Raw genomic sequence first — 27,525 nt, forward strand, 5'->3', positions numbered from 1 at the left:
TCAGCTACTACTCAATTTCTTCGAGATTATCTGACGTTCACTGTGGGCTGTGGTCAAATCGCCAAATACATAGAGAAGAACGTCGTGCAAAACCTGAAACGAGGGAGTAGATAACGAGTAAAAGGTAGGAAAAGTCGAATACAGGTGTAAGAACGTGGGGATTTTCAATTTCTATCTTACAAGTTCACAAAAGGTGTCCTATTTTGGGTGCAAAAAGATTCCATGCTAAGTAATTGCGACTCTAGAGGCAGGTAGACTAAGAACGAACAAAGATTCATGAGGAACAAAAAATAAAGAAGTTTCTTGCGAGGTAACCACAGCCAGAAAACTTTTGCAACTGTGCATGCGCCACTTTTAAAAAAAGTTGACTGTCAAGCGAGCAATTTTGTTTTTGTGTGGTTTCGTATTCGCGCCATTTGAATCAAAGATATTCCCACAATTAGAAAAAACTTTCATTTAAAACTTTCACGCAATTGGAGTGGTATCAGGAATCTGCACGTTTTATGGGTCTTATTCTTGAGGAGAGAAGAAAGATAAAGACGATACCCAAACGAAGTCTTCATAAGATATAAGTTTAAATGAATACTATCTGCACTAGAGGTCTTTGGGATCATGCGAGTGTATAGTTGTTTTTCTCACTAGGCGTGTCTGGTGGCAGAGCTTAATGGGGGACGGGCACAACGACGTTTTCGAGCGAGCCGCTGTTCGTGTAGAACGATGCAATAATAGAAAAATAACCAGAAAAGAGGGGACGGAAAAGAATTAATCAGTAAACAAATAGTGCAAAACAAAGTTTATAAAGTGGGTGACAACGGAAAGTCAATTAATAACGTCTACATATTTTGTAAATAAAGTCTATATATTCTTTCATCATGAAGCTTATTTCCCACAATATCTACAAATCTGAATGAAATTGTACAGATTTTCCTGAAACGTATTTCAACAGGTTTTGTAGGTGCCAATACATAGTTCTAGCTATAAATATTTTATTCGTAATTTCTCTTCCAAGCATATTCATAGTACATTCGCCCCCTCACCAACTTTTCGTCTTTAAATGACTTCAACTTTCTTCTTATGTCGAATGTGTATCGCAGTAATGGGTAAAAATGAATCCTACATGTTATGATGCGATTCTTACCGAATTTAATCAGAAATCAAAAATTTGGAATTTCGTTAAATTTCAAATCTAATCGAAAATATTGGCAATTGAAAAGCTCAGCGAAAACGAACTTTTCCACGGTAGTCAATTACATATACCTTCATTTTATAATACGATCCGAGTGTTGTCAATGTGACCTACTTATCACTTTTCAGAAGTGAAATTGCCCAGAGGCAGATCTCATGTGCACATTTGGAAGGAAAAATGGTTTAATGATGTAATTAGGTCATCACTGATCGACTAACTAAGATAAGTAACACTGTTCCATTTTTATCTTATTTTACTTCATCATTTCTTTTTCTTCAAGTTTTCCCTTACTGATAGTTTGGGATTCACGAAAAAATTAGTTTTTTTTTTCACTCTTCCCCCTTTATACACTTTGTTCTGTTTATTTACTACTGAATTCTATAGACACTCGATTCTTGAAAGCGTAACGGTTTGCTCGGTTCTGTTCCGCCCGGACACGCTTCCTGGGGAAACAGTTTTCCACTCATGTAGTCCATATAAAGTGAACAACCTACACAAAAGCTCATGGAAGAAGTACACAGTAAAGGTAAAATTTAAAAAGGTAAAAAGTTAAAATTGCTAGGAGTCCATGAGAAAAGGAGTGATTTATCCAAGGAAACGTTTCCTGGACAAACTGATTACATGAAAAAGATCTCATCAAAAGAAATGTCCATAGTAGTCATAAAAGTTACTGAAAACGAAGAACCATCAAGAATGAAATTGTTGAATGCCCTTTGCATTTGCTAAGCGACGGAAAAGTCACAGCTATAACTATGGTAAAGATTATGACTTCGAGCTTTCACGAGAAAGCGTAACGTTTGAAGTATGACCACAGGAACCTAAAACATTGGGTCTAAAATTGTTGGAAGCGTTTTGGATTCACTCCAATCACTCTTGAATGAACTGCAATTAAGAACGTCGCCTTATTACCGAGCAATTCGCGCCATATTTTGGAGGCAGGTGTATGTTCGAGGGGTTTTATTGGACACTTGCTTTAAGAATAAAGTCGTGCGATAATCAGAAAATCATTGACGAAGTGACTTCACATTGAATACTAAATGCCGAAGGACGTAAACTTCATTTACTTCACAGTTAGCACATTGCTTAATGCACCTTTCCTCGTTACGCGATTACTATAGCGCAATAAATGAATCGCTTGCTACGTTTTTGATAGAGCATCAAAGAAAACCTTTAAAAAATAAGATAAAGAGAATAAAAATACAAATAAAATAAAAAATATAAGTGAAATAAAAATAAAGTAAATACAGGTGTAAAGGAATAAGACGGGTGTAGCGCAATGGCGATTAGAGTTCGAAAGTCAGAAGCTCGAAAATTAATCGCAAAGAAGAATGCTTGCTATTATGCGGGAACTCTCTCCTTAAGGCTGTCATTTGCAGGCATTAGTCACTCCAACACGTGTTTCTAGCAAGAGCAGAAAAGCCTTCTCTCCGAAGGTACAGTTTACATTTCCATTTGCAACTATGAGATTCAGGAGTAGTTCGACTCCTGTTTTGAGCAGATAGGACGTTTGTCCGGATAAATCACTTTCGATTTCACTTTCTCACGATCTGAAGAAAGAAAAAATTGCCGAAATGTTAACCAATCTAATGTTAGAAACATTGCAGGAGACACTAGAAACATTGGTTGTAACAATCCTATTTAATTCGAGAGAATAAATACGAAATTTTTTTCTACCTGGTCATTGATTTGGCGCTCGTTCGAAGATGCATAGAGCGGCAATCGCTCGCTAAAATAGACATTATTATTGATTTCTAAACACATCTAAATGTAATAAACAGCGGCGACAATGGCTCACAATGTCTCAGATTGATGAAACGGAATCCGTGATCTCACAAAAGAAATCTTGCCTGCAAAAGGCATGGCAAGATTTCTTCTTTGAAGGGCTTATTTAAACTATTTGAGTGACGAAATATTATTATAGGAACCAAAATCGAGCATGGTAAATTTTGCAAGCAAATTGCCATGCATTGTGCACAGACCTCATTTCAATCTGTTGGAAAAAGGTACTCTTGTCAGTGGTTATTTCGAATCGCGAATCGAACTGGGCTTTTATCAGGCGACGCCAGGGATTTAAAAACTTGGAGAATCTTGTCTCTTTTTACGTAAACCTGTGACCTTGTTTACACATGCGTGTCAAAAAAATAACCATTTGATCTGATCTACCTAGCAACACTTCGGAAGCTGGCGCATGATTTACCAACACTTTGATTAGAAGCGTTTGGCAATAAAAAAAATAAAAAGGATGAGAAGTGAAGTGACATTAAATTGGATCTGAGAAGACAGTGAAAGTTGGTGTAATCTATAGAATCAATATTCTCAACTGCTAAGATTCACCACCCTCTTGGCAAAATGTCGCAAGGTGGTTCCCTGATCCATATAGGTTGGGCGACGACCTGTGGTGAAAGCTAAGCTCGCTGTGGCATGGCTGCTTAGTTTGGGGAAAAGTCTCTTTGTCACTCCAGTATATTCACTGCCTCAGTACCCTGCACATTGGGCCCTGCCGTCTCAGACGTCGGACGGTATGGCGACCGGTGAGAGGCGATGAAATCTCAGGACGTCATTGATTATGGACCAAGGCGATACACGCACGACTCGCCATGGAGACTGTCTCAGACTGTGTACTTACAACACGAGAACAGTTTCTACAGACGTTGATCTGCATGCCCTTTTCGGAGCTGCAGAGCGTATCAAATTTCACGTAATTGCTCTGCAGGACACCAAGTGCAGAAGGAGCGACGTACGACAGATGAATGACGGTACACTCGTCATTCGTGGAGAGAAGGTTCCGTCGCGAAATGTAGGCGGTGTTGGTTTTGTTGTGCACCCATCTGTCGTCCATCTCGTCGATTCTCACGAGATCCTGTCACCTCGTCTGGCCATTTTTCGCCTCCACCCTCTGCGCCAAAAATCCATCAGTATCATCAACTGCTACTCACCAACATCAGCAGCTGATGAATCCGAATTGGACGCGTTTTACGAGGAGCTGGAGGAAGTAGTCCGCAACGAGAAGTCCTTCTACAAATTCGTTGTCGGAGACTTCAAGGCAAAACTAGGAAAGGCCACAGAAGAGGAATACAGGATTGGAAGATTTGGACTAGGGGACCGGAATGAAAATGGCAATCGTCTCGCCGGGCGGTTGTCCGCCGCTCGCCTCTTTTATGGGAACTCTCTTTTCATGAAAAAAAGATCATCGTCGGTGGACATGGGAATCGCCCAATGGCGCGACTTGTGCGGAGATCGACCACATACTCACCAACCGGAGGTGGTGTTTACTTGACGTCTCAGTAGTACCATCCTTTTGTAGTGGTTCTGATCACCGTCTCCTTCGTGCAAAAATACGACTTAGCCACACGATGGAAAAGAACATCTGCTATCGGCAACGAAGGAGAAAAGAAGTTCGAATATGGGTGGAATGTTCGGCCATTATAGGATGAAATAGGCAAGGAAGAGGGAGCCAGATATGTTATGTGTATACAAGCGGTAGTGTCCTTATATAACATATTTAAAACGGAAACTTCCAGAACACCTCAAAAAATCTGCGCTACTGCGAAATTTTGGGCAGATACTTTCCGAACACCCTAATAGAATTGCTTTTTTCTATCAACGTTTTCTTAAACTTTTTTTAACGCGAAAATTCAAGCGTAGACGTAAGATTTTATGGTTTTTCCCTAAGCGCGTCAGTTCTATATTTGGAGAACAATCAAACTTGATTTCACATCAATGTTTCTCTCAAATCGCCACAATTTGGAAGCATTATTCAAAGTATGAGTTTCCTCCGTTCTCAACTACTAGCAAACAACGATGTGCTATCATGAAATGACGCGAATATCACTATCGTAGTGACAAAAATAACGTGCTACGTCAGATCGCGTAAACTAGCTACTATGTATTGTATTTGATCAGTCGTTCGCACGTGTGTTTCCTCTTTTTGAACAAAGGATGTTAGCAGTATCATGAGACATTCTGCGAAATAGATATGCGAAGGGACCACAGACACCAATTCTACGGCGTTGGGGATCCCACGCACCAATCCGACACAGTGAAACCCGTCTCTTCCCACTCCATAGCTTTCTGGCACCGGCGCACCATTTCAACTCCGTGGGACCCGTCCCACCCCATTTTACCTCCAACGCACCAAACCGACAACATTGTATTCGTCTCCCTCTCTTTTTGGAATTTGTTGACTGAGACACACACACATACACAGACGCACACACGTAACAGAATAAACTCGTTATTATATAGCATAGTAGATTGCAAATTTAGCAGTATACATTCAGATAAAAATTTATTAACCCTCACTAACATATGAGAGAAACTAGTTTGCCTTATCAAAGCCAACATACATGACTACACAGTTTTGGACAATGGTGGAAGGGTAGAGCGCTCATCTATCATGTGCATGGCGATGGTTTGGCACCTCACCGGTGCAGAGTTTTGCATCATTATGCATTATTTTCGTGACACACAGACAACACACACACACTAAGCGCGTTATTATATAGCATGATCATGATACATAATAGGGGGCTTGTTCTGTCACGTGTATGTGTGTGTGAGTCACGAAATTCGAAGTGGAGGGGGTACGACTGGTCCAACGGCGTAGAATTGTTGTGCCATAATGCAGTATTATCTTGCAGTAACTTCGTGTGCATGTCGCAAAAGGTAAATGGGACTTTGCAACCGTTTCATACCCGTGACCGCTGCGCCCGTTGCATTTCATCTTTATGACTCCTCCGTGCGTCTGTTTCCTTGCACGTTTGCCTCCGAAATGAAAACCGAATTAAATAATAGCCAACAGTTTACATAATTTGACGAGGAACATTATCTTTATCAATACGATGATGTCGTTCACGTCAATTTATGTTAAACATCATTCTTTGGTAGCCGTTGAGGAAAACAGGAAGAAAACCATTCTTCGAGTAATGCTTTAAAATTGTGCTTATAGTATATTGGAATCGAAGGAGTATTCTAAAGTTTGAATATTCTCAAAATGTAGAACTGACGCGTTTAGAAAGATAACTATGAAATCCTTCGCCTTCATACATAGTAAAAAAGAAAGGAGAAAACGTTAGAAAAATCCTTATTTTACAGAAAATATCTCTGCCGTTAATTTTTGATTAATTTTGATTAATTGGTCAGTGAAGGCGAGCGAAGAGAACACCAAAAAAAGGTCTGATGTCCGGCTTTATATATGTATATATATATATATATATATATTGAACAGGTTGTTCTAGAGCCGCTAATCCAAATAAAAAAAGGATAAAGTCACTGGCGTATCAATAAACTTGGGATGCGCCAACGCGTTTTACTGGATCGTTGAGGTTTTGGAACGCGTGTTGGCCTATACAATGACTTGCGGGGACCAGCCGATGATCAAGTCAGTGTTTTTATCCTCCCAGACAAGTCTGGTACCAATTTATCGACCCCGGAAGGATGAAAGGCTTGGTTTGCACTAGGTCGGCTTCGAACCCTCGACCGTGAGGCTACAACGGACCTCTAACCGACTGCCCCACACCCGCCCTTTTATAAATTAGTGGTGATGACCCAATTTTTAATTGCACTCTACTGCAGATTTGATTCAAACATTCGTCCTTGTGACCGAAGTGTGTCTCGGAGCACAATATAAATTGTGGGAGGAAGACACAGAGTTATGAATTCAAATCAATTGAATATTTTCATTTATGGAATGCTCGACCTGCACCGGTTCGGATGCGATGTGCATATGCGCAGGTGAGTGTTCCACGCTTGAGGAAGTTTGTAAGAACGTACCCATTGGTGAGCGAAATAATAAATGAAAAAAATAAAAAATGTTCACTCGGAAACCACCACCAGCTCTTACCCAATATAAGCGCTTAAACCACATCGTGTAAAAAAAGGAGTTTTCTCCTTTCTTTACACAATGTGGTAGCGCTTTTTCCGTCCCTCGCAAGAAGAGATGCCACTGAGCAGCATTCGCGCGATCGGGACAAATGGAAGTATTACTGGTGCTAACTCGATCGATGGACAACGGGAGCACAAGGTAATGCAGGTGATTTGTGCAATCGTTGCGATATTGCGGGAAGCACAATTCCGAACACCCGGCGTTCCTACGGCATGAAATAGCAGGTTTTCAAATGTCTTTCGGAATACCGTTAGGGTGCGAATTGTCAGGAAGAACAGTGTATAAACATTCTACCAGAGTGTGTACTCCTCATTCAACATTCTTTTAGCATTCCGCTTTATTATCACTTTGCCTTATTCTTGTTGTTACTGGTACTGATTCGCTTACGTATAGGACACCTTATTGTTGCCTTAATTCTTTGCTTAATTTGCGCCTTGACGTTTTCAACCTTGCCTATGCCATGTTTACAGTCGTTTTTAATTCTTCTGTCCTCTATTGATGGTTTTAACCAAGTACCCCAAAGTAATAAATAATCGGCGCTACCCGACTACCACAAAAGACCAGCATGACACGGCAAACTACTGACTACTCTCAACTGACTATTCTTTGCTGATCATTCTTTATATCAGGACTTCGACGAAGACTAATGGTAGAACTATCATTTGAATTTTTGATTCGATTCTCTTTGCTACTCGGTTACTTATTCCTGCTTATCCCTCACCATTTTGGAAAACGCCAGTCTTCTTCTTGACATTGAAAACAAAGCTTCGCAAAAATTCGGATATTTTGCAAAATCAGTAAGATTTTGCTGTAATTGTCAAGCCGATTCATTTCCTCCCACCATCTTCATCGCTTTTTCTTTTTACTTACTACCTGCTTCAGTTTTGCTTGCTAATCAGCGCTCTGTTATTCTTGGAGCTGCACGAATCTAGTAACCATGAGCGGGATAACCTATTGTTTACGTACAATGACCTAGTAATAAATAATCGGCGCTACTCGATTACCACACCGGGTATTCTTTACTGATTATTTTTTATGCGGATTAACCACTTGGTATTCATCGTTTCGACTAAAAATTGGAATTGAAATTGGAGAACAAGCGAAATCAGCAGCACTAAAACTGATTATGAAACGTGAGGCACTTGTTCTTTAGAAAAAATGCTCCTGTAAAAAGCAAATTTCCAGATTTTTTGTTATTCATATTGAAATCCTCACCTTCCAAAAGCCATTTCAGGGATGGTTCTGCTGAGATACTCCCTCATATAATATCCACCATCCGAGACCTCCAGAGCTGCTTTAACTTCGTTGACAGTTTTCTTACTTGGCCTTCGTAGGCGTGTGGTTCTCAACTTTGTTATTAATTCGATAAGCTGAAGATTGCTCCACGTTTCCAATCCTGAAAATCGGAAAGCAATTAGCAAGAAACCTGCTAGAAGTCTGGTGCCTTTTGATTATCATGACGCCTAAGTATTCCACAACTCTGGCTGTAAGTATGGTTACAACAACTGAACCATATTGCTTAGCTAGCATTTAGCATCTCGTTCTAACAAAAGGTCCTGTATGATGTCTTTCAACTTGCTCTATCACTGATACCATTACTACGATCTCTTAATCAGAAGTTGAGCAAGATGAAACCCACACAAGATGCATTCAGAATTACAGTTGATTTGATTTGGTCGGAGCTACAGCTAAATAAATGCGCTGCGATGTAAACAGTTCAGGTGCTAGTAAGCGATTTGAGGCCAAATACTAATGTACTAGGTACTAAGTTTTTATCATTCATCTCATTTTTTGAACAAACTGATTGTTTTCGAAATGGAAAATTAGTACAAGTGTGGGAAATTTTGTTTTCGCTTCTCCTACAATAACTAGAAAAATGACGAGTTGGTTGCAGATTCAGCTGAATTTTTGATAGTCGAACTCTGTATGAAGCTAGCTAGCTAGCTAGCTCATACTCGTCTGAATAAAAAGTTCAATTTGTGAAGATCCTGAACAAAAGATCCTTATAAAAAGAGATCACAACCTATCTGTTGCGCTCATGCTGCTCGAGTCAAATCAAGGGCGTATTGTGAGGACCACTTGATGAGGAAAAACGTTACGGCAGCCTCTTGTGTGATTGGCCAATGATGCGTACTCTGCATGCAATTGTGGTGCAGGACGTCGCTAGAATGAAGCGCAGCCACCGAAGAAGACGGGTTGAAAGAAAACTACGTGAAGAAGGCAAACAAAGGAAAAATAAACGTTACTGGGCATCCCGCATGGCGGCACCAGCCCAACACAGCTTCCGCTCCATCCTTTGGTCGACGTGTTTGGATTTCTTTGAATGAACCCTACCATCTCAACGCATCATCATCCTTTTCCCCAGATAAGCGAAAAAAGCGCTTTAAAAAAGCAATAATCGCTTCGGGTCTGTTCGAGTTACGATTCAAGGGGGAAGAAGCTGAAGTTATCTCGCGCATCCAACCTACTATCGACAGCGTCGAACATACGTGGCGTCTCGCGACTTCGTAACATTATCGGAACAATCCATACACTGCTCTGTAAGCACAGCATCGCCATAAGGAGTAGAGAAACAGAAGTAGTCATTAATGCATTAAGTAAAAACGAAGGCCCACAAGGAGAAACTCCTTCATCGCCCCTATCTCAACAATAAGACACATGAAAACTGATGACTTAGGGGAAGCAAAGAAGGCAAATAAGGAGACAAAAAAGCAAGTGCCATAGCGAAGGTTGCCCATTATAATGCGTCTCTAAGATATTCGACACGCGTGACGAGCGTCTCATCTACCAACTGGCGAGATTTCGTCACCTTCGACGGAGGATATCAAAACTTCTACAGCGTCAGTGACAAAAGTGACAGAATTGGGATTAAAACAATGGGGCCACTACTTCGGAAGCATCTCAACAAAAGAGTTTCCTCATTCAATTCCTTTACCCCCGCTCACATTTGGACCATTTCAGCAAATGACAGATGACGAAGTCTTTGGGGGTATCAATCTACTTGGAATGCGCCGACCTGTTTGATTGCAGTTCAGTCTCGTAGAGGTTTTACAAATGCGTGCTGGCCTATAAAATGAGCTGGGAATGACCAGATGTATCATGTGAGTACCTCTTTTATTAGTTTGTTTGAGCGTCAACGTCAGCGTTGGTATTGACATTTCTTTATTAACAGTTAACGTTTCGACGCTATCGCCTTGGTCGGAGCCTAGAAAGTCAGACCCGTTAGTGATTCGTCCTCTCAAGAGCTCATCACCCTAATAAGGGACCTAACGGTCCGCTCCGTATAACAAAACTCGCACCAATCTTGTTATTGATCTAGTTCGTTTGCGTTCCCAATGCGTTCATCTTTTTTGTTCATTTTTAAATTTTTGCCAGTTATCTGAAATGCCTATAGCGTTCCGCGTGATATGGTATATAATCTCGGACTGGAAAGGTAGTCTCCTAACTTTCTCTTTAAAAAAAACCTTAAACCTTTTTCTCGGAGTTTGCGCGACGTATTCTGCGGTGCGCTCCGAATGGGATCGAAAGCTTAGACTTTGTCAGCACGTCTAGATGCCCCCTATCCGAATGCACAGTGAGCGTCCCGTTTCCTTTTTGTCTTCGCTACACAACCTGCATATCACACGATAAACTACTATTGATATCATGCAATCTGTAATGTGGACAAACAACGCAACTGAGAGTAGTGCAAAGTCAATCATACGCACGATTACGCACCAGCTGACATTTGATGCTGGCTGGTGGTATTTCCATAAATCTCACCTCATTCTGTAATTCTGGCTCATAAAGTAATACTCCACGGATCTCCCTCACTAGAGAGATCACAGCCGGTTAGTCGCAAGGCTACGTGGCGCGTCCCCGTTTGACGGATAGGGGAATAATCGCGGACCAAAGGCGACCTTGTGCCTGTCCAGAGACGCGAGTGGATTCAAGGGATGGACTCCCTGTTTCTGCTGAACCAGGACTGACTCATGACATCCCTGTATCCCGCACGTCGGTCCTGCCAGAAGCCTGCAATCAAGTGACTGGGAGGTGCAAGGGAGGTTTGGAGTCGCCTCCAACAAATAAGCTCCACATGTCCACTCCAGAAGAACGAAAGGTCTCCAAAAAACTCATGGGACTAGAGGCTTGCAACCTGCCCATGGGTTCTAAAATTTTATGGATGTCACAGTAATAGAAAAGAGTCTCCTGATTCCGGAGGAAAGCCTGGTACGGTAGCGCCAGGAAGGACGGGGTTGCAGGAGTCATATAGGCTACCGAAACGGAAAAAGACTAGGATGACGATCTGTACTTATAACGCACGTACGCTTGCATCGGAAGCGTCCATCGAAGATCTGATGATGCACGCCAAGAAGATTAAGTACGACGTCTTCGGACTGACCAAGACGAGACGACGCCGTATATGAAACTCGAGAAGAACTGTTCTTGGGAACATACGACGGTAGGGGTGTTGGTGGAGTTGGCGTCCGCGTCAACACGAGTATGGCAATAAACATCGACTCTTTTGAACAACTTACGATCCGAATCGGAAGTCAGCGGATGAGAAGATGTGGTCCAACACCAGCTTTGACTATCTTCGTCGCTTACGTTCCAACATCAAGCTACGAAGAAGAAGTCGAAGCTTTCTATATGGACTTGGAGAAGTTCTACCGAAAAGATCATGCCTTCTACAAGGTCATAATTGGCGATTTCAACGCCAAAATTGGCCCATGAAGAACGCCTGAGGAACTTCATATCGGGACTCACGGCCTACAATGGAATGAACAGAGGAGAGGCTCTCCTAGTTCATCATGACGACCAAGACCATCCATGGGAACTCGCAATTCCAAAAGCCCTCTCCACTACGCTGGACCCGATGAAGGGTACCGTAATGAAATTGACCACATCATCGTCAGTAAAAGGTTTTGCCTGACGGATGTCGCTGTTGTGCTAAAGTTCTATACAGTTCTATCCGACCACCACCTCCTCCGAGGAAGATTTTCCTTCACAAGAAAAGAAGAGAAAGCCACCAAGTTCAGAGAGAGTCATCCCAGAACTATCATCAGCTGGGATCTCTTCGCTACGTTAGCCGACTTTTGGGAAGATCCCGCAATGGACAACGGAATAAGACAGGCTCTTTGATTGAAACTCTTGAGCTGATACGCCAGCGTGGAGCAACACGGGCCGCAGGGAACCAAGAACTCACGTCCGAGCTCGCAAGGGTTCGCAGAGAGAGGATGAAGGAAGGCCTTAGAAAGAGAAGAGCAGAAGTGCTGGCTGAAGCTGCAGAGGCGGGAAAAGCATCCGCCATGCCCGTCGAGAATTCGCCAGTCGCAAGACGAGGATGACTGCTCTCCGGAACAAGAAGGGAACAACCATTGCATCGAGAAGGGGGAAGGAGAAAATCATCTACGACTTTTACTCTGATTTCTTCGACAGCCATGTCCACTTGCCTCCTCACCATCTGAGGAAAGATGGACATGTCATTCCAGGGGTTCTCCCATCCGAAATACGACATGCTATCATGTCGGTAAGAGATCGTACGGCACCCGGTCCCGACAGAATAAGACCAGAACACCTGAAGAACCTTCCGCCGGTATTCATCAACACCCTGATGAGGCTCTTTACATGTTACCTGTAGGAATGCAATGTTCCTAAACAGTGGAGGGCCAGCAAGACTGTGTTGCTGTATAAAAAGGGAGGTTCACATGACATCGGCAACTATCGCCTAATCTGCTTACTGTCCTTCATCTACAAGCTCTTTACAGGAGTAATCCTTAATAGGATTGCAAAAGTCTTGGATGAAGGACAGCCATGCGAGCAAGCAGGGTTTCGAAAAGGATTCAGCACTATTGACCACATTCACACTGTTTCAAAACTCATCGAGATATCACGAGAGTACAAAATACCGCTCTGTTTCACCGTCATCGACTTAAAGAAGGCCTTCGACTCAGTTGAAAAGGAAGCGGTAGTGGAAGCCTTGAACAGCCAAGGCGTCCTTAGTACATAAAGGTACTTCGAGAGTTGTACAGTAACTTCACGACCGGAATTTCGCCAATCTACAAGAATATCATCATCGACGTGAAGAGGGGGGTCCGACAGGGTGATACAATCTCACCCAAAATATTCACAGCCACACTCGAGAACGCAATGCGAAAGTTGGAATGGGACGACATGGGAGTGAAGGTTGATGGTCGGCAGTTACACCATTTGCGCTTTGTTGATGATATCGTACTGGTAACACCTGGCATCAGCCAAGCGGAACGAATGCTGACCGAATTCGACGAAACATGTGGATGCATCGGTCTTCAGCTGAACCTGCAAAAGACGATGTTCATGCGCAACGGATGGATCTCGGATACCCCATTCATGCTCAACGGAACGAGCATGTCCGAATGCACAACTATGTTTATCTGGGTCGGGAATTGCACATGATGAACGACCTGACCCCCGAGCGGGGCAGGAGGAGACGAGCTGCTTGGGGAGCATACAAGAGCATCGAGGATGTAGTGAAGAAGACCAGGAACACCCCGGCTTCGTGCTCACCTCTTCAACACCAACAGGAAGAAAACGCGGTGAGCGTCATTGAACGCGCAATTGAGAGAGTGATGCTAGGAGTATCCTGTTTCACGCAAGTGAGGGACGGGATTGGAAGTTCTCTCCTACATCGACGATCGAAGATTAGAGACGCCGCCGCGTTTGCCAAGGAAAGTAAGATAAGGTGGGCCGGACACGTAATGCGCTTTAACAACAACCGTTGGACCAGAGCCGTGAGCGACTGGGTTCCTTGTGATATTAAGCGCACTACAGGAAGACCGCCGATCCGATGGTCAGACTTCTTCACGAAGTCCTTCAAAGAAATTTATGATGCTCTTCCTGTCCCACGCGAAAGGAGGAACCACTGGGCGACTCTGGCACGCGATCGGGACAAATGGAAGAATTACTGGCGCTCGCTCGACCTGTTCGAAGATCATCGGGAGTCAAGGTGATCAAGGTGATCAAAGTAGTACTATCCAATGGGTGCCTTACTAGAGACTGTTACGCGACAAGCACGACTTCCCTCTCAAACTCCAAGTGGACGGCCCAAAAAAGAAAATTCGTTCTGTCTACTTCACGTATCTGATAATGTGAGCAGAGTGCCATGGAGCTGTCTACATAGAAAAGGTTTACAGAACTGCGTGAGAGTTGTTGGAATACCACCACCTAACCTCAAGTATCAGCTGACACGTAATCGTGACCGACTCTACGTAAGTCCCAGCTGCGTTCCTTACCTAGATAACAGAGAAGGAGATCGCATGGTAGTGGTTTGTCGTGCATAGATAACATAGATTAGACAGATTACGTGGATTAGGTAGATCAGCTAGATAGAAGTCACGCCCTGGGGTGAAAAAGAAGATGTTTAGCTCAACAGCAATTCAGCTAACTTTAAATAGTTCCGCTCACAGCTAAACTTCCCAGATATGCTTGAAAAAAAGTTCAGAAGGCTAGGCATAAATGCTAATTTCTGATAATTTTCGAATATAAAAAGGATTCTTAGTGGTGTGATGTAAACAATCGCCTACTCCTTTTGTAGCGTATTGTACATGTATTAGTCGGGTGTGGCGCAGTCGGTTAGAGGTCCGTTGTAGCCTCACGGTCGAGGGTTCGAAATCGACCTAGTGCAAACCAAGACTCTCATCTCTCCGAGGTCGATAAATTGGTACCAGACTTATAGAGGATAAAAACACTGACTTAATCATCGGCTGGCCCCCGCAAGTCATTGTATAGGCCAACACGCGTTCTTAAAAAAACCTCAACGATTACGAAATCCAGTAAAACGAGTTGGCGCATCCCAAGTGGACTGATACGCCAGTGACTTTATCTTTACCCTTTTAATGTCGGAAGCATAGGCGTAGGATTTGAATTTTTCTAAAGCAAAATGCTAACAGTATAATTCGGACTTAATAAATTGTCCAGGGACTGTAATAACCAGTTGCACACCGCCATAATCTTCCGTTTGGATAAATTTGGACTTTGGAAAATCTCCAACTTTTGAAAGAACATGAATCAAATCCATGCATCTTGAATTGTGTAGTGTTTTGTTGATAGATTAGATAGGAACAGGTAGATAGATTATACGGGTCGGACAGATAGGTCATATGGATTAGATATAGATATATGCTGCAGATACACAGATTGATCTATATTTTTCAAAATAAATACGACTCAGTCACAAAATGCAAAACAACATCTACTATCGACAACGAAAGTAGTCGTATACGACGTATGCATACCCAAGGACTTCTTGTCCCAATGTGACTGGCACATATAGAAGGACCCAACCGTGGAGACGACCTGCTGTTCAGAGCATTCCGGTTCTGTACTGAGCGTGTCATGAGGGCGCGCACGACAATCTTGGATCAAATTTGGAAACCAATCAAGGAATTGTTAGGAAAAAGAGGGACCGTGAAGATTATCTGAATGCATCGCAGATTAGGCGGTTGGTGGCAAGAACTAGCTGCAGGAAAGCTTAGGAGGAAGGTCATTTGATATACAGGCAGAAGAAAACTCTGTAAGCAGCGAAAAGAAGAACAATTATGAAACCTAGTATGACCCCCGATTTTATGTCAGCAAACTTCACCAGAGCTGGTGGCCACCCGCTTTATGTGATCATAGCGGCGCACGTAATTATAGCCTGCCCTTTATCCTAACTTTCGTCGAGTATGAAGAAGCTTTCAACAGCGTAGAATCCAATGCATTACTACCCGTGCTGAGAGATCGAGATGTTTAAGTGTCATATGTGAGGACGTTAGCCAGTTGCTACGATCAATGCACCGCTAGGCATAGATTTAGATATAAATATAGATTTAGATATAAGCAGAGAGAGATTCAGAGAAATAAGAGAGAAATAGAGACAGAGATAGAGACAGAAGTGGGGTAGATAGGTGGATGGGTGGATGAATAGATAGATAATATTCCCACACATATTATAATAAAGTAGGCAAAATTCAGCCTTCAAATAACCGAGGAGTTGAAGAAATAATAGGTTATTATGGGAAAAAATGCCATGTGTTTAAGATGCAAAATTGAGTCACAAAAAGAATATATGCGTTCCTGATAGAGAAGACGCTTTGTTCTTCCGCCACGTGAGCACTCACAAAAAGAAGCTGCTAACTGCAATATGGTGCTGTGTTAACACTTTATCCATTCGACCGCCATGTAGGATGTCAGATTTTTTTTAGTAGGAAGATATCTGTGGAAGAAGGTGATCACTTAGAGGTAAAATTGTTGAACATACTTAATACAATGCGGCGTTCTGTATATTAGTTGGATCGGAAATCGGAAATTCAGTTTACAATAAAAATTCGAAAAATTAAGGGTTTTTCAGAAATGAATGGAGTGCTCTGGCAAGCGCAAAGACCTTATATTAGGGTGTTCGGAAAGTATCTGCCGAAATACGGCAAAATTTCAAAACAACACAACTTTTTAACAACATTTCATTATTCGACGAAATAATCTCATCAACATCGACACCCTTCTGCCAACGTCTCACAAGATCACGGATTCCTTTGGCGTAGAACTCCGGCGATTTAGAGGCGAAGAAAGCCCAAAGGTCATTTTCGAGGTGGTCACGATCATCGTAGCGCTTCTCTTCCAGGTGATGCTGAAGCGATCGGAAGATGTGGTAGTCGCTCGGGGCCAGGTCCGGGCTGTACGGTGGGTGCGGTAGAACTTCCCATCCGAGCCCCAGAATTTTCTGGGAAGTCTTCTTCGCGATGTGAGGGCGCGCATTATCGTGCAGCAGGCGAACGTTGTCGAACTTCGGGTGCTCCTTGCGGATCTTGTCGGCCAGTCTTTGCAAATGAGCGCAGTAGACCTCGGCAGTAATTGTCGTGTTGTCCGGCAGCAGTTCGAAGCGGTAGATTCCATTAACTCCCTACCAGACTCTCAGCATGACCTTCTTCTCATGGATTTCACCTTTCAGAGAAGGATCCGGCATTTCATCGCCAGCGCACAGCGCACGTTTGTGGGTGTGGTTGACGTATCTCTCATCTCCAGTGACAATGGTGTCCAGCCAGTCGTATCTGCGGCTTCTGGAGAGCAGCTGAGTGCAGATGTCCAAGCGTCTTTGGCGGTTGCCGTCGCTCAATGCATGTGGGAGCCACTGATCTTTTTCACCATTCCGAGAGATCGCAGTCCATTGCTCACGGTGGACAGCGGACAGCTAAGATTGGCAGCAAAATACCGCACACCTCCATATGGATGCTGCTCCGCCAGATTCTTTAGTTCGTCGAACGATATTGCAGTCGGTCAACCAGAGCGAGGCTCATCTTTGAGTTTCTTGTTTCCAGCTTCAAAGCTCTGGAACAAGGAGCGCACAGACCGCTCAGAAGGGGCTTCAGTGCGGAATACTTAGCTTGAGTTTCGATGGGCTTCAGCAGCGAGGTGGCCAGATTCGAACTCATAAAGGAGTACGTGTCGAATATGGGTGGAATGTTCGGCCATTATAGGATGAAATAGGCAAGGAAGAGGGAGCCAGATATGTTATGTGTATACAAGCGATAGAGTCCTTATATAATATATTTAAAACGGGAACTTCCAGAACATCTCAAAAAATCTGCGCTACAGCGAAATTTTCAGCAGATACTTTCTGAACACCCTAATAGATTGATCCTGAAACTTTTCATATGTGGGTATATATATATATATATATATATATATATATATATATATATATATATAAGGGTATTCAATTAACATCACATGTTAAACTAACAACTTCGAGCGTTTGTTTACTACGGTAACGTCGAACACGAGCAGAGCGGTCGCAGACATTAACAACAGGTTAGGTGAGGGCACTGGTTCTTGTTGAGTGGTCAGCTGCTGGTTTCATTGCTTCGCTGCACGAAATACATCCTTCAAAAGCAGTTGACGACCGTCTTCTTTCGACAATGACTATGAGCTACTTCCTGCAGTCAAGACTGTCAGAGTAACCCTATAAGTCGATCATATTCGAATATTAGCCGGCGCAATGCGAGAAAAGCATAGAAGATGAACTGTCCATTTGCTGCACGAACAACGTCCGACACACCTCGTTCGAACACTCTTAAAAAACTGCAGAGCTTGCTGGCAACTTTTTTGACTTCCTTGAAATCCCTGTTGAGTTCTGAGCAAAAAGCACAAAGCATAGATGGGCGAACCTTATAGATGTTTATGGTAATTATAATGGTAAATTCTAGTTGTTTCAAATAGAGTTAATTTTGAAAATTTGGCCCAAGACTCTGCATTATCTAGGAGAAAGTAAAAGTCAATGCAGAAAGAAGGTAGTAGAAAACAAATGTAAAACACTATTATGCATTTCCGACGAATGTTACTTTCTTTGACAAATCTGTTTCTTCTCCGGAAACATCCGTAAACGTTAAAGTCTTGAAAAGTTTGTAGTGATTTAAACGTACACATACCATTCAAACCAGGTGACGGTTGAATAGTTCCAGCCTCAGCTTCTAGATGATTTTTCTTCATTTCATGAAATTCTTCTTTCATCTCTTTTAGTCTCCTCTTCAACCTTCGATTCTGTTCTGCATAAGCCTTTGCTACTCTAAAATAAACGTTTTGCTAATTCAAATTTGTAATAAATGTTCATGATGCGCCACTTGTTTCGTAAAAGCCAACTATATTCTATGAAATACATCTCATAACCATCCTTTCACACTAATTAGAAAGGTCAGCTGAGAAGTGAGCAGGACGCTTTTGTATTGTGTAGTCAAACCTTTTGTACCTTTTGTATTGTATTTGGTGGGAGATATTCTTTATTATTCTGCTGCAAAAACTGACTCAACTTCAAATGACTGGAGTGATACAACAAAAAACGAGGCGTCTTTTTAATCAAAGTACCTGGAACATAAAACAATAGAGTAGAGAGGGGTCCGATAGTTAGACACAATGTCATCAAAAATATTTACAGCCACTCTCCAGAACGCAATGCAAAAGTTGAAATTACATGGCAGTGAACGTTCATGAGCGGCAGCTACACCATTTGCGCTTTGCCGATAAGATCGTTCTGATAACATCCAGCTCTAAGCAAGCAAAACCAATACTGGCCGAACTCGGCGGAACATGTAAAAATGTCGCTCTTCAGTTCAATCTGCAAAAGATGATTCTCATAAGAAACCGATGGGTCTCGGATGAGCCACTCATGCTCAACGGAAGGAACATATCGGAATAAAACAGGTAAGTTCATCTGTTTCAGAAAATGAACATAACCTGAACTCCAACATGGGCAAAAGAAGACGTGAGGCTGGAAGGGCGCACAAAAACATCGAGAATTTAGTGAAGAGGACCAATTTTAATCCAATTCCGTGTCACTAGCACAGCAGCACTGAATTTTATTCTCTGATGTCTGCTACGGAAACTTGGGCACTTCAAAAATAGGAGGAAATCGCGGTCAACGTCATTCATCACCCATTCAAAAGAGTGATGTCACATACTCTTCACGAAGGTTGTTAAGGAAAGCAGAACTTTGGTTTTACGTCACTGATCGAAGATTCGAAGACGTCACCGCACTTACCAAGGAAAGTGAAGAAAGGTGCAGGGAACAAGTAATGTGTTTCAACAACCATCAGGCAGCCAGACTCGCGAGCGACTGGGTTCCACTCAATATCCAGCACACTAAAATGAAGCCGCCGATTGGCTGGCTTATCTGTGCCTTTTGGTCAGTGAGAGAAACAACAGGAAGGAGTGACTTACAGTCTTAATCGGTGAGCGGGTGTTACGGCCTAACGCGGCTATCTGCATTTTCGCCAGGGTGTGTCGTCCTTAAACATATCCGAGCCCACCCTGTTCGATCCTCAGCTAGAGTTCGGACAGAATTTACCCATCTTTCCGACGCTACTCCATAAGCGATGGAACATCACGTCTCGACTAATGTGCCTGTCAACGGCAAATGTCCTCAGATCTTCCATGACCACCTCCGCCCAGAATTTTCTCTTACAATCAGAAGGCTTTTTCCAGTTAGGATCTGGAAGGAACAGCTTGAACAAGACAATCAGACGGTCTCCTCATTCTCATTTGACCAAAGAAGCGACGACGGTTTTCCGTTACAATTTCAGAAGGTCAGGCAAGACGTTAATGTTTCCAACTTGTCGGTACTCTATATCCATTGATAAGTGAAGTTCTTTGTTATGCCACCTATCGGTCAAAAATAGCCTAAACGTCGTCTAAGCAGCTTCGCTCCATACAGTCAAGCTTCTCCAGTGCCGTCGACGGCCCTGCTCAAGTCTCCCATCTCTACATCATGATAGGGCGAATTGTGGTTAGGCCGAATTAGCTTTAGCGCATCTTTGCTGAATATCTCTCTCGTAGCTTCCATTGTTTTTCAGCATACAGCCCAAATAACAGAGCTCATCGACGAGATCAATTGGTTGTCCGTCCACCCTCATTCCTCTTGGCGTCTCGAGGAGGCCCAAATTTGCTTACATTTATCAAGGCGAAGCGGCTGCAGCCAATTTCGATACAAGGTTAACATGTTGCAACTTCGTGCAGCTAGAAGCGAATATTACTACATCGTCGGCGTACTCGAGACCCACCAAGGGACACGCAGACGATGTTGAAATGACGTCGGCGGGACACTGCTCACCTCTCCTTCGCATAACGTCATACGTCGGCAGGATTGAACAGAAAGGGTCCCGCTACCGCCCCTCATCTCGCTCCACTTTTCTTTTCGAACGGTGTAGTACATCCAACTGGTGTTCGGACCACAATAGTTGTTCTTCTATTCATGTCGTCCATTAGGCGTAGGAATTTTCTTGGAAGTCCATCGGCGCGAATCGCATTGAGAAGACGGCCTCAGTGAGAAGAGTCGAAAGCGGCTTCGATGTCCAAAAAAAAACTTCGTATTCCGCTGCCACGCTTCAATCATTCTCTTCACAATAAATACCTGATCAATTAGAAGCGTAAAATTTCGACCTTACTTGATTCTTGGCATACTTCTTGGCATACTCGTTAGACACAGCACTCTTCCCTTCTATTATGTTGCAAATGTCTTGACTTTTCAGGCTCTGACGAAAGCGACAACGCCGAAACGTTAGCCGTAATAAAGATCTTGGCTATTGCTTCACATTGTCAATCGAATACGTGCAGCCAGTATGCCAAGAATCAAGTAGGGTCGAAATTTTACGCTTCTAATTGATCAGGTATTTATTGTGAAGAGAATGATTGAAGCGTGGCAGCGGAATGCGAAGTTTTTTTTGGACATCGAAGCCGCTTTCGACTCTTCTAACTGAGGTCGTCTTCTCAATGCGATTCGCGCCGATGGACTTCCAAGAAAATTCCTACGCCTAATAGACGACATGAATAGAAGAACAACTATTGCGGTCCGAACACCAGCTGGATGTACTACACCGTTCGAAAAGAAAAGTGGAGCGAGATAAAGGGCGGTGGCGGGACCCTTTCTGTTCAATTCTGCCGACGTTTGACATAATGCGAAGGACAGGTGAGCAGTGTCCGGCCGTCATTTTATCACTTTCTGCTCGTTCCTTGGTGGATCTCGAGTACGCCGACGATGTAGTAATATTCGCTTCTTGCACTGCGAATTACAACATATTGTTAACCTTAACCTTGGATCGAAGTTAGCTGCAGCTCACCGCCCTGATAAATAAAAATAAAATAAAATAAAAATGCAAGCACATGTGGGTCTCTTCGAGACTATCAACGGGAATCAGGTTGGATGGACAACCAATCGATCTCGTCGATGAGCTCTGTTATTTGGGCTGTATGCTGAAAAACAGTAGAAGCTACGAGAGAGATATTCAGCAGAGGTGCGCTAAAGCTAATTCGCCATTCAACTCATTGACCAAATGCCTGTGGTCGACTGCCATCACCAACGAAGTCGAGCTGCGAGTCTACCTATCCACAATTCGCCCTATCATGATGTAAAGATCGGAGACTTGGGCAGCACCGTCGACGATACTGGAGAAGCTTGACTGTATGAAGGGATGCTGTTTGAATGACTTTTAGGCTATTTTTGACCGATGGGGTGCCATAACGAAGAACTTTACTTGGAAGTGAATATTGAGTACCGGCGTACGAGACATGGAAAATATCAACGTCTTGCCTAGCTTTCTAAGGTTGTCACGGAAAACCGTCTTCGCTTCTCTGGTCAAATGAGACCAATGAATGAGGAGACCGTCGGACCGTCTTGCTTAAGTTGTCCCTTCCAGATCCCAACTGGAAAAGACCTTCTGCCCGTGAAAGAAAATTCTGGGCAGAGGTGGTGATGAAAGATCTGGAAACATTCGGCCTTGACAGACACTTCAGTCAAGACGTAAAGTTCCATCTCTTATAGAATAGTGACAGAAGGATGGGTAGGCTCTGTGCGAACCCTAGCTGGATATAGGAAAGTTTGGGCTCGGATATGTTTAAGAACCGCACACCCCTGCGAAGATACATTTAATATCGCGGGGTATCCAACCATTGGGGGTTAGTGCCGTTCGTAAGAGGTTCCGCTGTGTCTGCACCATCGATCGGGGGTACGAATACAATCCAACGCCAACCAAGCTTTTCGTCCCGCTGAAGTCAACAAACTAGTACAGACTTCTCTAAGGCTTAGGCTAGTCACACTTTCGTTAACCTCCAGCGATTCTAGATTAAAGTGAACGCGCATCTCAAAGCGGATTGATTAAAGCCAGGCACTTGATCCTTTATCATTTACTTTATCCAGCGGCACACAGCTCTGGTCAAATGATTGTCGCTGAAACGCAACAGGTGTCCGCCCAAACTAATTTTAATTTAATTGGTATATGCTCTTTGATCGAATACGTAGAACTCATCTTCAAATCCCTCTTTTAATTGTGTAAAGCGGGTTATTCCTAGAATGACCCCTTCAATTGAACGTTCATGACGCTGATCGCATTTCCTCCTGCTTGCAAAACGCCCAAATTTTGCGTAGATCAAGGCAGAAAGAACGGCGCTTTCTCACCTCGATATACATAGCTGGAGCTTTCGGACATATTCGTTCCGCTGAGCTTGAGCGGGGCATCAGAAACCCATCCGTTCCCCGTTAACATCGTCTTGTCTAGGTTCAGCTGAAGACCGATTTTCTTTACACTTTTCATCAAATTCGACCAGCATTCGTTCACCTGAATGGTGCTTAATGTCATAACAACGAAATCATCAAGCAGATGAAGATGTTGTTGATGTTGTGCCGGCTTTCACTCCCGTGTTATCCGATTCCAATCCTCGCATTACGTTCTTGAAAGTAGCACTGAATACTTGGGGTGAGATTGTGTCACCCCGTCGAACCCCTCTCTCCACATCGATTGTAAAAATTGCTATAGAATTAGAAAATTTTAGTCGTGAAGTTGCTATATAACTCGCGAAGTATCTTTATGTACCGAGTACAAACCCCTTGCTCGTCCAAAACTTCCATGACCGCTGTCGTCTCAAGTGAATCGAAGGCTTTCTTTGAGCCGCTGAAAGTGAAACACAACGGCATCTTGTACTTTCGCGATATTTCTGTAGGTTTTGAAACGGTGTGTATGTGGTCAATCGTGCTGGATTCCCTTCATCTAATGTTTTTATTCCAATCCCGTTTAAAATCGCCTGTATGAAAAGCTTGTAGATGACAGACAATAAAGAGATTGGGCGATAGCTGCCGATGTCATGTGGATCCTCTTTCTTATGCAATTGCACGGTTTTGTTGGTTTCCCACAGCTAGTGGACGTAGCTGTCAAAGAGATCTGGGTAGAAATCGTGAATGACCTTTTCCATCCCCTTATCAATGCTGCATTTATTCCATCCGGTTCCGGAGAACAGTCGTCTTTGTTTTACAATTGGCGAAATTCCGACGGAAGTAGCCAATGCTCTTACCATCCTCTGCTGCTTCAGCCAATTCTGCTGCTCTTCTCTTTTTGAAGTTTTTTTTATCGTTCCTCTGCGAAGCCTCGCGAGCTCAGACGTTCTTGGTTGCTTGCAGCTCGTGCAGCTCCACACTGACGAATCAGCTCTGGAGTTTTCGGAGGCAGGCGTCTCTTGGTGGTTTTAAAACTCCTCGCTTTCCTCGTCGTCGTGAAGATGTTCTACAAGCCGTTCATATTTGTCGTCCGTTGACGTTATCCATGACACTGTCTTTTCAAAAGCCGACAAACGAAGCGAAGAGCTCCCAGTCGATGATGGTTTGCTTCGTGAACTTCGCCATTTCGTCGTTGGCGCTGCCCACTGTGCTATTCTCCCAAACGCTGACTGGCATAGCGAAGAGGTCCTAGTCGATGATGGTTCTAGAACTTCGCTTTTTGAACAACGTTTCCTTTTCTTTCTCTTTCTCCTATGTAAAGGAAAATCTTTGGAGGAAGAGGCGATGATCCGATGCCGTATACAACTTTGAGACAATAACGACATCCATCAGGCAAAACCTTCTACTGACGATGATGTGACAAATTCCATTACAGTTTTCTTCACCGGATGACTGTTACGTTTAGCACAGAGAGGAGCGCTCTTGAAATTACGAGTTTCCATGGATTATTTCTGTCGCTATCATAAACTCGGAAAGCCTCTTCCTGCTCGTTCCATTGAAGGCTGTGGGTCCCGTTGTGGAGTTTATCAGGGGTTTTTCTGGGGCTAATTCTGACTTTAAAATCACTAAAAAAGACCTAGCAGGAGTTACATTCTTTTCTGTAGAACTTCTCTAGGCCTAAAGAGAAAGCTTCTACTTCTCGAAGAGGTTAGCTTGATGTTGGACTATGAAGATAGCCAAAGCTGATAGTGATCCACATCTTCTCTTCCGTAACTGTACGATTCCGGTCATCAGCTTTTCGAAAGAGTCGAAAGAAAAGAGTCATTGCCTGCTTCGCGTTGGCGAGGATACCAAATTCTCTACTGTCGCATGTTCCTACGAACAGTTATTCTCTAGTTTCATATACGGCATTCAGTAGCTGGCGTCGTCTCGTCTCGGTCAGTCCGATGACGTCATACTTAAACTTCCTGGGTTTCATCATCAGATCTTCAATGGCCGCATCCGATGCAAGCGTACGGGCGTTTTAAGCATAGGTCGTCATCCTAGTCCTTTTCGCTTCGGAAGCCTACATGACCTCTGCAACCCCGTTTTTCCTTTCGCTTCAGGCTCCAGGCTTTCCTCCGGAATCAGGATACTCTTTTCTATTACTGTCTTACATAAAAATTAAGAATCAATGGGTGGTTTTGCTGGCCTCTAGTCCTATGAGTTTTCGGGAGAACGATGCGTTCTCCTGAAAGCGTGGACAGGAGAAGCTTATTTGTTGGAGGCGACTCCAAACCGCTTCCCTTGCACCTCCTAGTCACTTGATTGCAGGCTTTTGGCTGGACCGACGTGCGGGATACAATAGTATTATGAGCCGATCCTGGCACAGCAGAAACAGTAAGTCCATCCGTTGACTCCACCTGCGTCTCAGGTACAAGGTCGCCTTTGGCCCCTTATCCGCCACCTGGGAACGCGCCCCCGTAGCCACGGGACTAATCGGCTGTGCACTCTCTAATAAAGGAGATCTGCGCTTGCGCAGATCATAAGCAGAGAAGGAGCGCGCTAAAATAGTAAGCGTGCTTTTTTGAATGAATGACACCTTAACCACGTTATAAACCCGATAATCGTGACTCTCGTAGTTCGTCGAAATGATCGAGTGGACGTCAGTAATCCCTCCATCTGTCCTGATCGCTTGCGAGAGCAGCCCAGTGCTTTCTAGTTTAGACTCAAGACACGACGAGCAACATTTTTTTTTCTTAAAGGACTTTGCGAAAAAGCCTGATTATCGAGTTGGCGGTCTTTCTGTAGTGCGTTTAATATTACATGGAAAAAACTCGGGAATTGTCGTCCGTTGAGCATAGCAACCAAGATCCATCTCTTGTTCAGGAATATCGCCCTTTGCAGATTAAGCTGAAGACTAGTTTTTCTGTATGTTTCGTCGAATTCAGCATCGAATTCATATCTGCTTCCGATGTAAGCGCACGTGCGTTGTAAGTGCAGAGTCATCGTAGCCCTTTTCTACTTTGGCAACCTAGGTGTTCTCAAATTTCTCAAAGCGTTTAGTTTGCAGAACTTGGACTTCTGCCTCACTTTTTGGGTAAATATTCATAGATGGTCCTGTTTCTGAATGATATTAGGATATATATATACAAAAAATCAAACAGAAATTAAATCAATATAAACTAAGATGATAGTTGTGGTACGTAGTGGGCTGTTACTTTAATAGACTCAACAAATGAGGTAAGCACTAGCCGATGTGTTGTTCGTTGAGTATGCTTATCATTTGACTGCTTTGTGTAGGGTGATGAAGCGCTTGAGAGGATAAATTACTAAAAGTCTTCATTTCCCTTTTTGCTATGACGAAGGCTACAATGCCGGAAGGTTAGCTGCCGAAAAATGATTAGTAGTAACAGCTGGCTACAGCTCAAGCGAATCAATAAAAAGCTGAGTCAAAAGGCCAAGATTCAAGGACAGTCGAACATGGGCAATACCTCATTAGATAATAGATATGCCGTAGATGCGAAACAAGAAACAAAACTATTGCAAGTAGTTGGAAGTGCGTGATCCTATCCATTTAGTATTATGCATGAAATGATGAAGAACCATTTCAAATACAAGGAGAAGGGAGGTCCGGGGAGCTTTCGCATACTGTAGAGAGAGCGCAGTGAATGCCTCCACCAAGAACATGACGCGTTGACACGCTACAACAAGTTTCACACCGGCTGAACATGCTTTTCTGATGTAAAACAATCGGAGGTGCCTAGAAGCAGCTTCTTTGTGTTAGACGTCATTTCTAATAGCTAGATTCCAACATAATGTACATATATCTGCAAGTTCTCATTCGAAGCGGCCTTTAACTAGTTTCATTTTTCTCGGTTCTCATCAAATGATGTATTTACAATGAAGTGCCGTCTGTTTAGGTTAGAAACACATATTTTACAAACCAGAAAGTGCAAACCTGCCTTGATTTTCTCTTGTTCTTCTCGTACAGCATTCGAATCTGGTTTGAAAGGAAACTTTCCCTGCTTGTTTGGTGATGGCTGTTAGTATTTGCTGCTTCAATACTTTGATTGTTTGATCCAGATCTTGGAAAAAAAACATTTTTCGCTAATCCACGCTTAAGGATGCAATGAGAACAGGCATTCGGAAGGTACAAGGCCAATACCATTTTCCCCCTCATAGCGCAATTGGTACTTTTCTCTGTTAAAGGCATCACTCCACGAATCTGAGGTGGTACGGATTTCAGGTGAAGTATTTGTATACGGGATGGGAGGCTACGGAGAGGGGGGTGATTTCGTCCATTTCTTCCTAATTGCCGTAAAAAACTGCCTGGAAGATACGGCTTCAGGTGTTTTGGCGCACTATTTTCTACAGGGAGTTCGACTGGAGCGCGCCAGCCTTGTGCGGCGCCGCATCTTCCGGGCCGTTTTTTACGGCAATTAGGAAGAAATGGGCGGAATCACCCCTCTCTCCATACTCTCCCATGCCGTATACGAATACTCCACC

The 27,525-nt window shown here is 43.4% G+C and overlaps 6 protein-coding genes across 7 annotated transcripts; 5 read left to right on the top strand and 1 right to left on the bottom strand.

Annotated features, from left to right (window-relative positions):
• Positions 1–27,013, bottom strand: RB195_024626 (uncharacterized protein; the record flags this gene model as incomplete). Of its 2 annotated transcripts, XM_064212469.1 has the most annotated exons (11): positions 16,456–16,965; positions 17,052–17,122; positions 18,491–18,627; positions 19,061–19,173; positions 19,293–19,326; positions 19,395–19,407; positions 19,597–19,723; positions 19,776–19,843; positions 19,903–20,046; positions 23,005–23,164; positions 23,431–23,520. In XM_064212469.1, the coding sequence occupies 11 exons, from the start codon at positions 23,518–23,520 to the stop codon at positions 16,456–16,458; spliced, it is 1,467 nt and encodes a 488-aa protein (XP_064068355.1). The 2 variants fall into 2 exon arrangements, with proteins under 2 accessions (XP_064068349.1, XP_064068355.1); XM_064212468.1 differs by lacking the exons at positions 16,456–16,965; positions 17,052–17,122; positions 19,061–19,173; ... (5 more) ...; positions 23,005–23,164; positions 23,431–23,520 and adding exons at positions 1–93; positions 2,861–2,912; positions 8,286–8,466; positions 26,982–27,013.
• RB195_024627 (uncharacterized protein) lies at positions 3,753–4,463 on the top strand (the record flags this gene model as incomplete). The annotated part of the gene is made up of 1 exon (XM_064212470.1): positions 3,753–4,463. The coding sequence occupies one exon, from the start codon at positions 3,753–3,755 to the stop codon at positions 4,461–4,463; it is 711 nt and encodes a 236-aa protein (XP_064068350.1).
• RB195_024628 (uncharacterized protein) lies at positions 11,348–11,783 on the top strand (the record flags this gene model as incomplete). Its single annotated transcript, XM_064212471.1, has 2 exons — positions 11,348–11,430; positions 11,516–11,783. The coding sequence occupies 2 exons, from the start codon at positions 11,348–11,350 to the stop codon at positions 11,781–11,783; spliced, it is 351 nt and encodes a 116-aa protein (XP_064068351.1).
• RB195_024629 (uncharacterized protein) lies at positions 11,830–12,397 on the top strand (the record flags this gene model as incomplete). Its single annotated transcript, XM_064212472.1, has 2 exons — positions 11,830–11,960; positions 12,016–12,397. 2 exons carry the CDS (start codon positions 11,830–11,832, stop codon positions 12,395–12,397), a joined length of 513 nt encoding a protein of 170 aa, XP_064068352.1.
• RB195_024630 (uncharacterized protein) lies at positions 12,574–13,059 on the top strand (the record flags this gene model as incomplete). Its single annotated transcript, XM_064212473.1, has 2 exons — positions 12,574–12,645; positions 12,691–13,059. The coding sequence occupies 2 exons, from the start codon at positions 12,574–12,576 to the stop codon at positions 13,057–13,059; spliced, it is 441 nt and encodes a 146-aa protein (XP_064068353.1).
• RB195_024631 (uncharacterized protein) lies at positions 13,346–14,038 on the top strand (the record flags this gene model as incomplete). Its single annotated transcript, XM_064212474.1, has 1 exon — positions 13,346–14,038. One exon carries the CDS (start codon positions 13,346–13,348, stop codon positions 14,036–14,038), a length of 693 nt encoding a protein of 230 aa, XP_064068354.1.
• Positions 27,014–27,525: the final 512 nt, after the last annotated feature.

Source organism: Necator americanus, chromosome X, assembly GCF_031761385.1.
Source record: "Necator americanus strain Aroian chromosome X, whole genome shotgun sequence".
Lineage (NCBI taxonomy): Eukaryota > Metazoa > Nematoda > Chromadorea > Rhabditida > Ancylostomatidae > Necator > Necator americanus.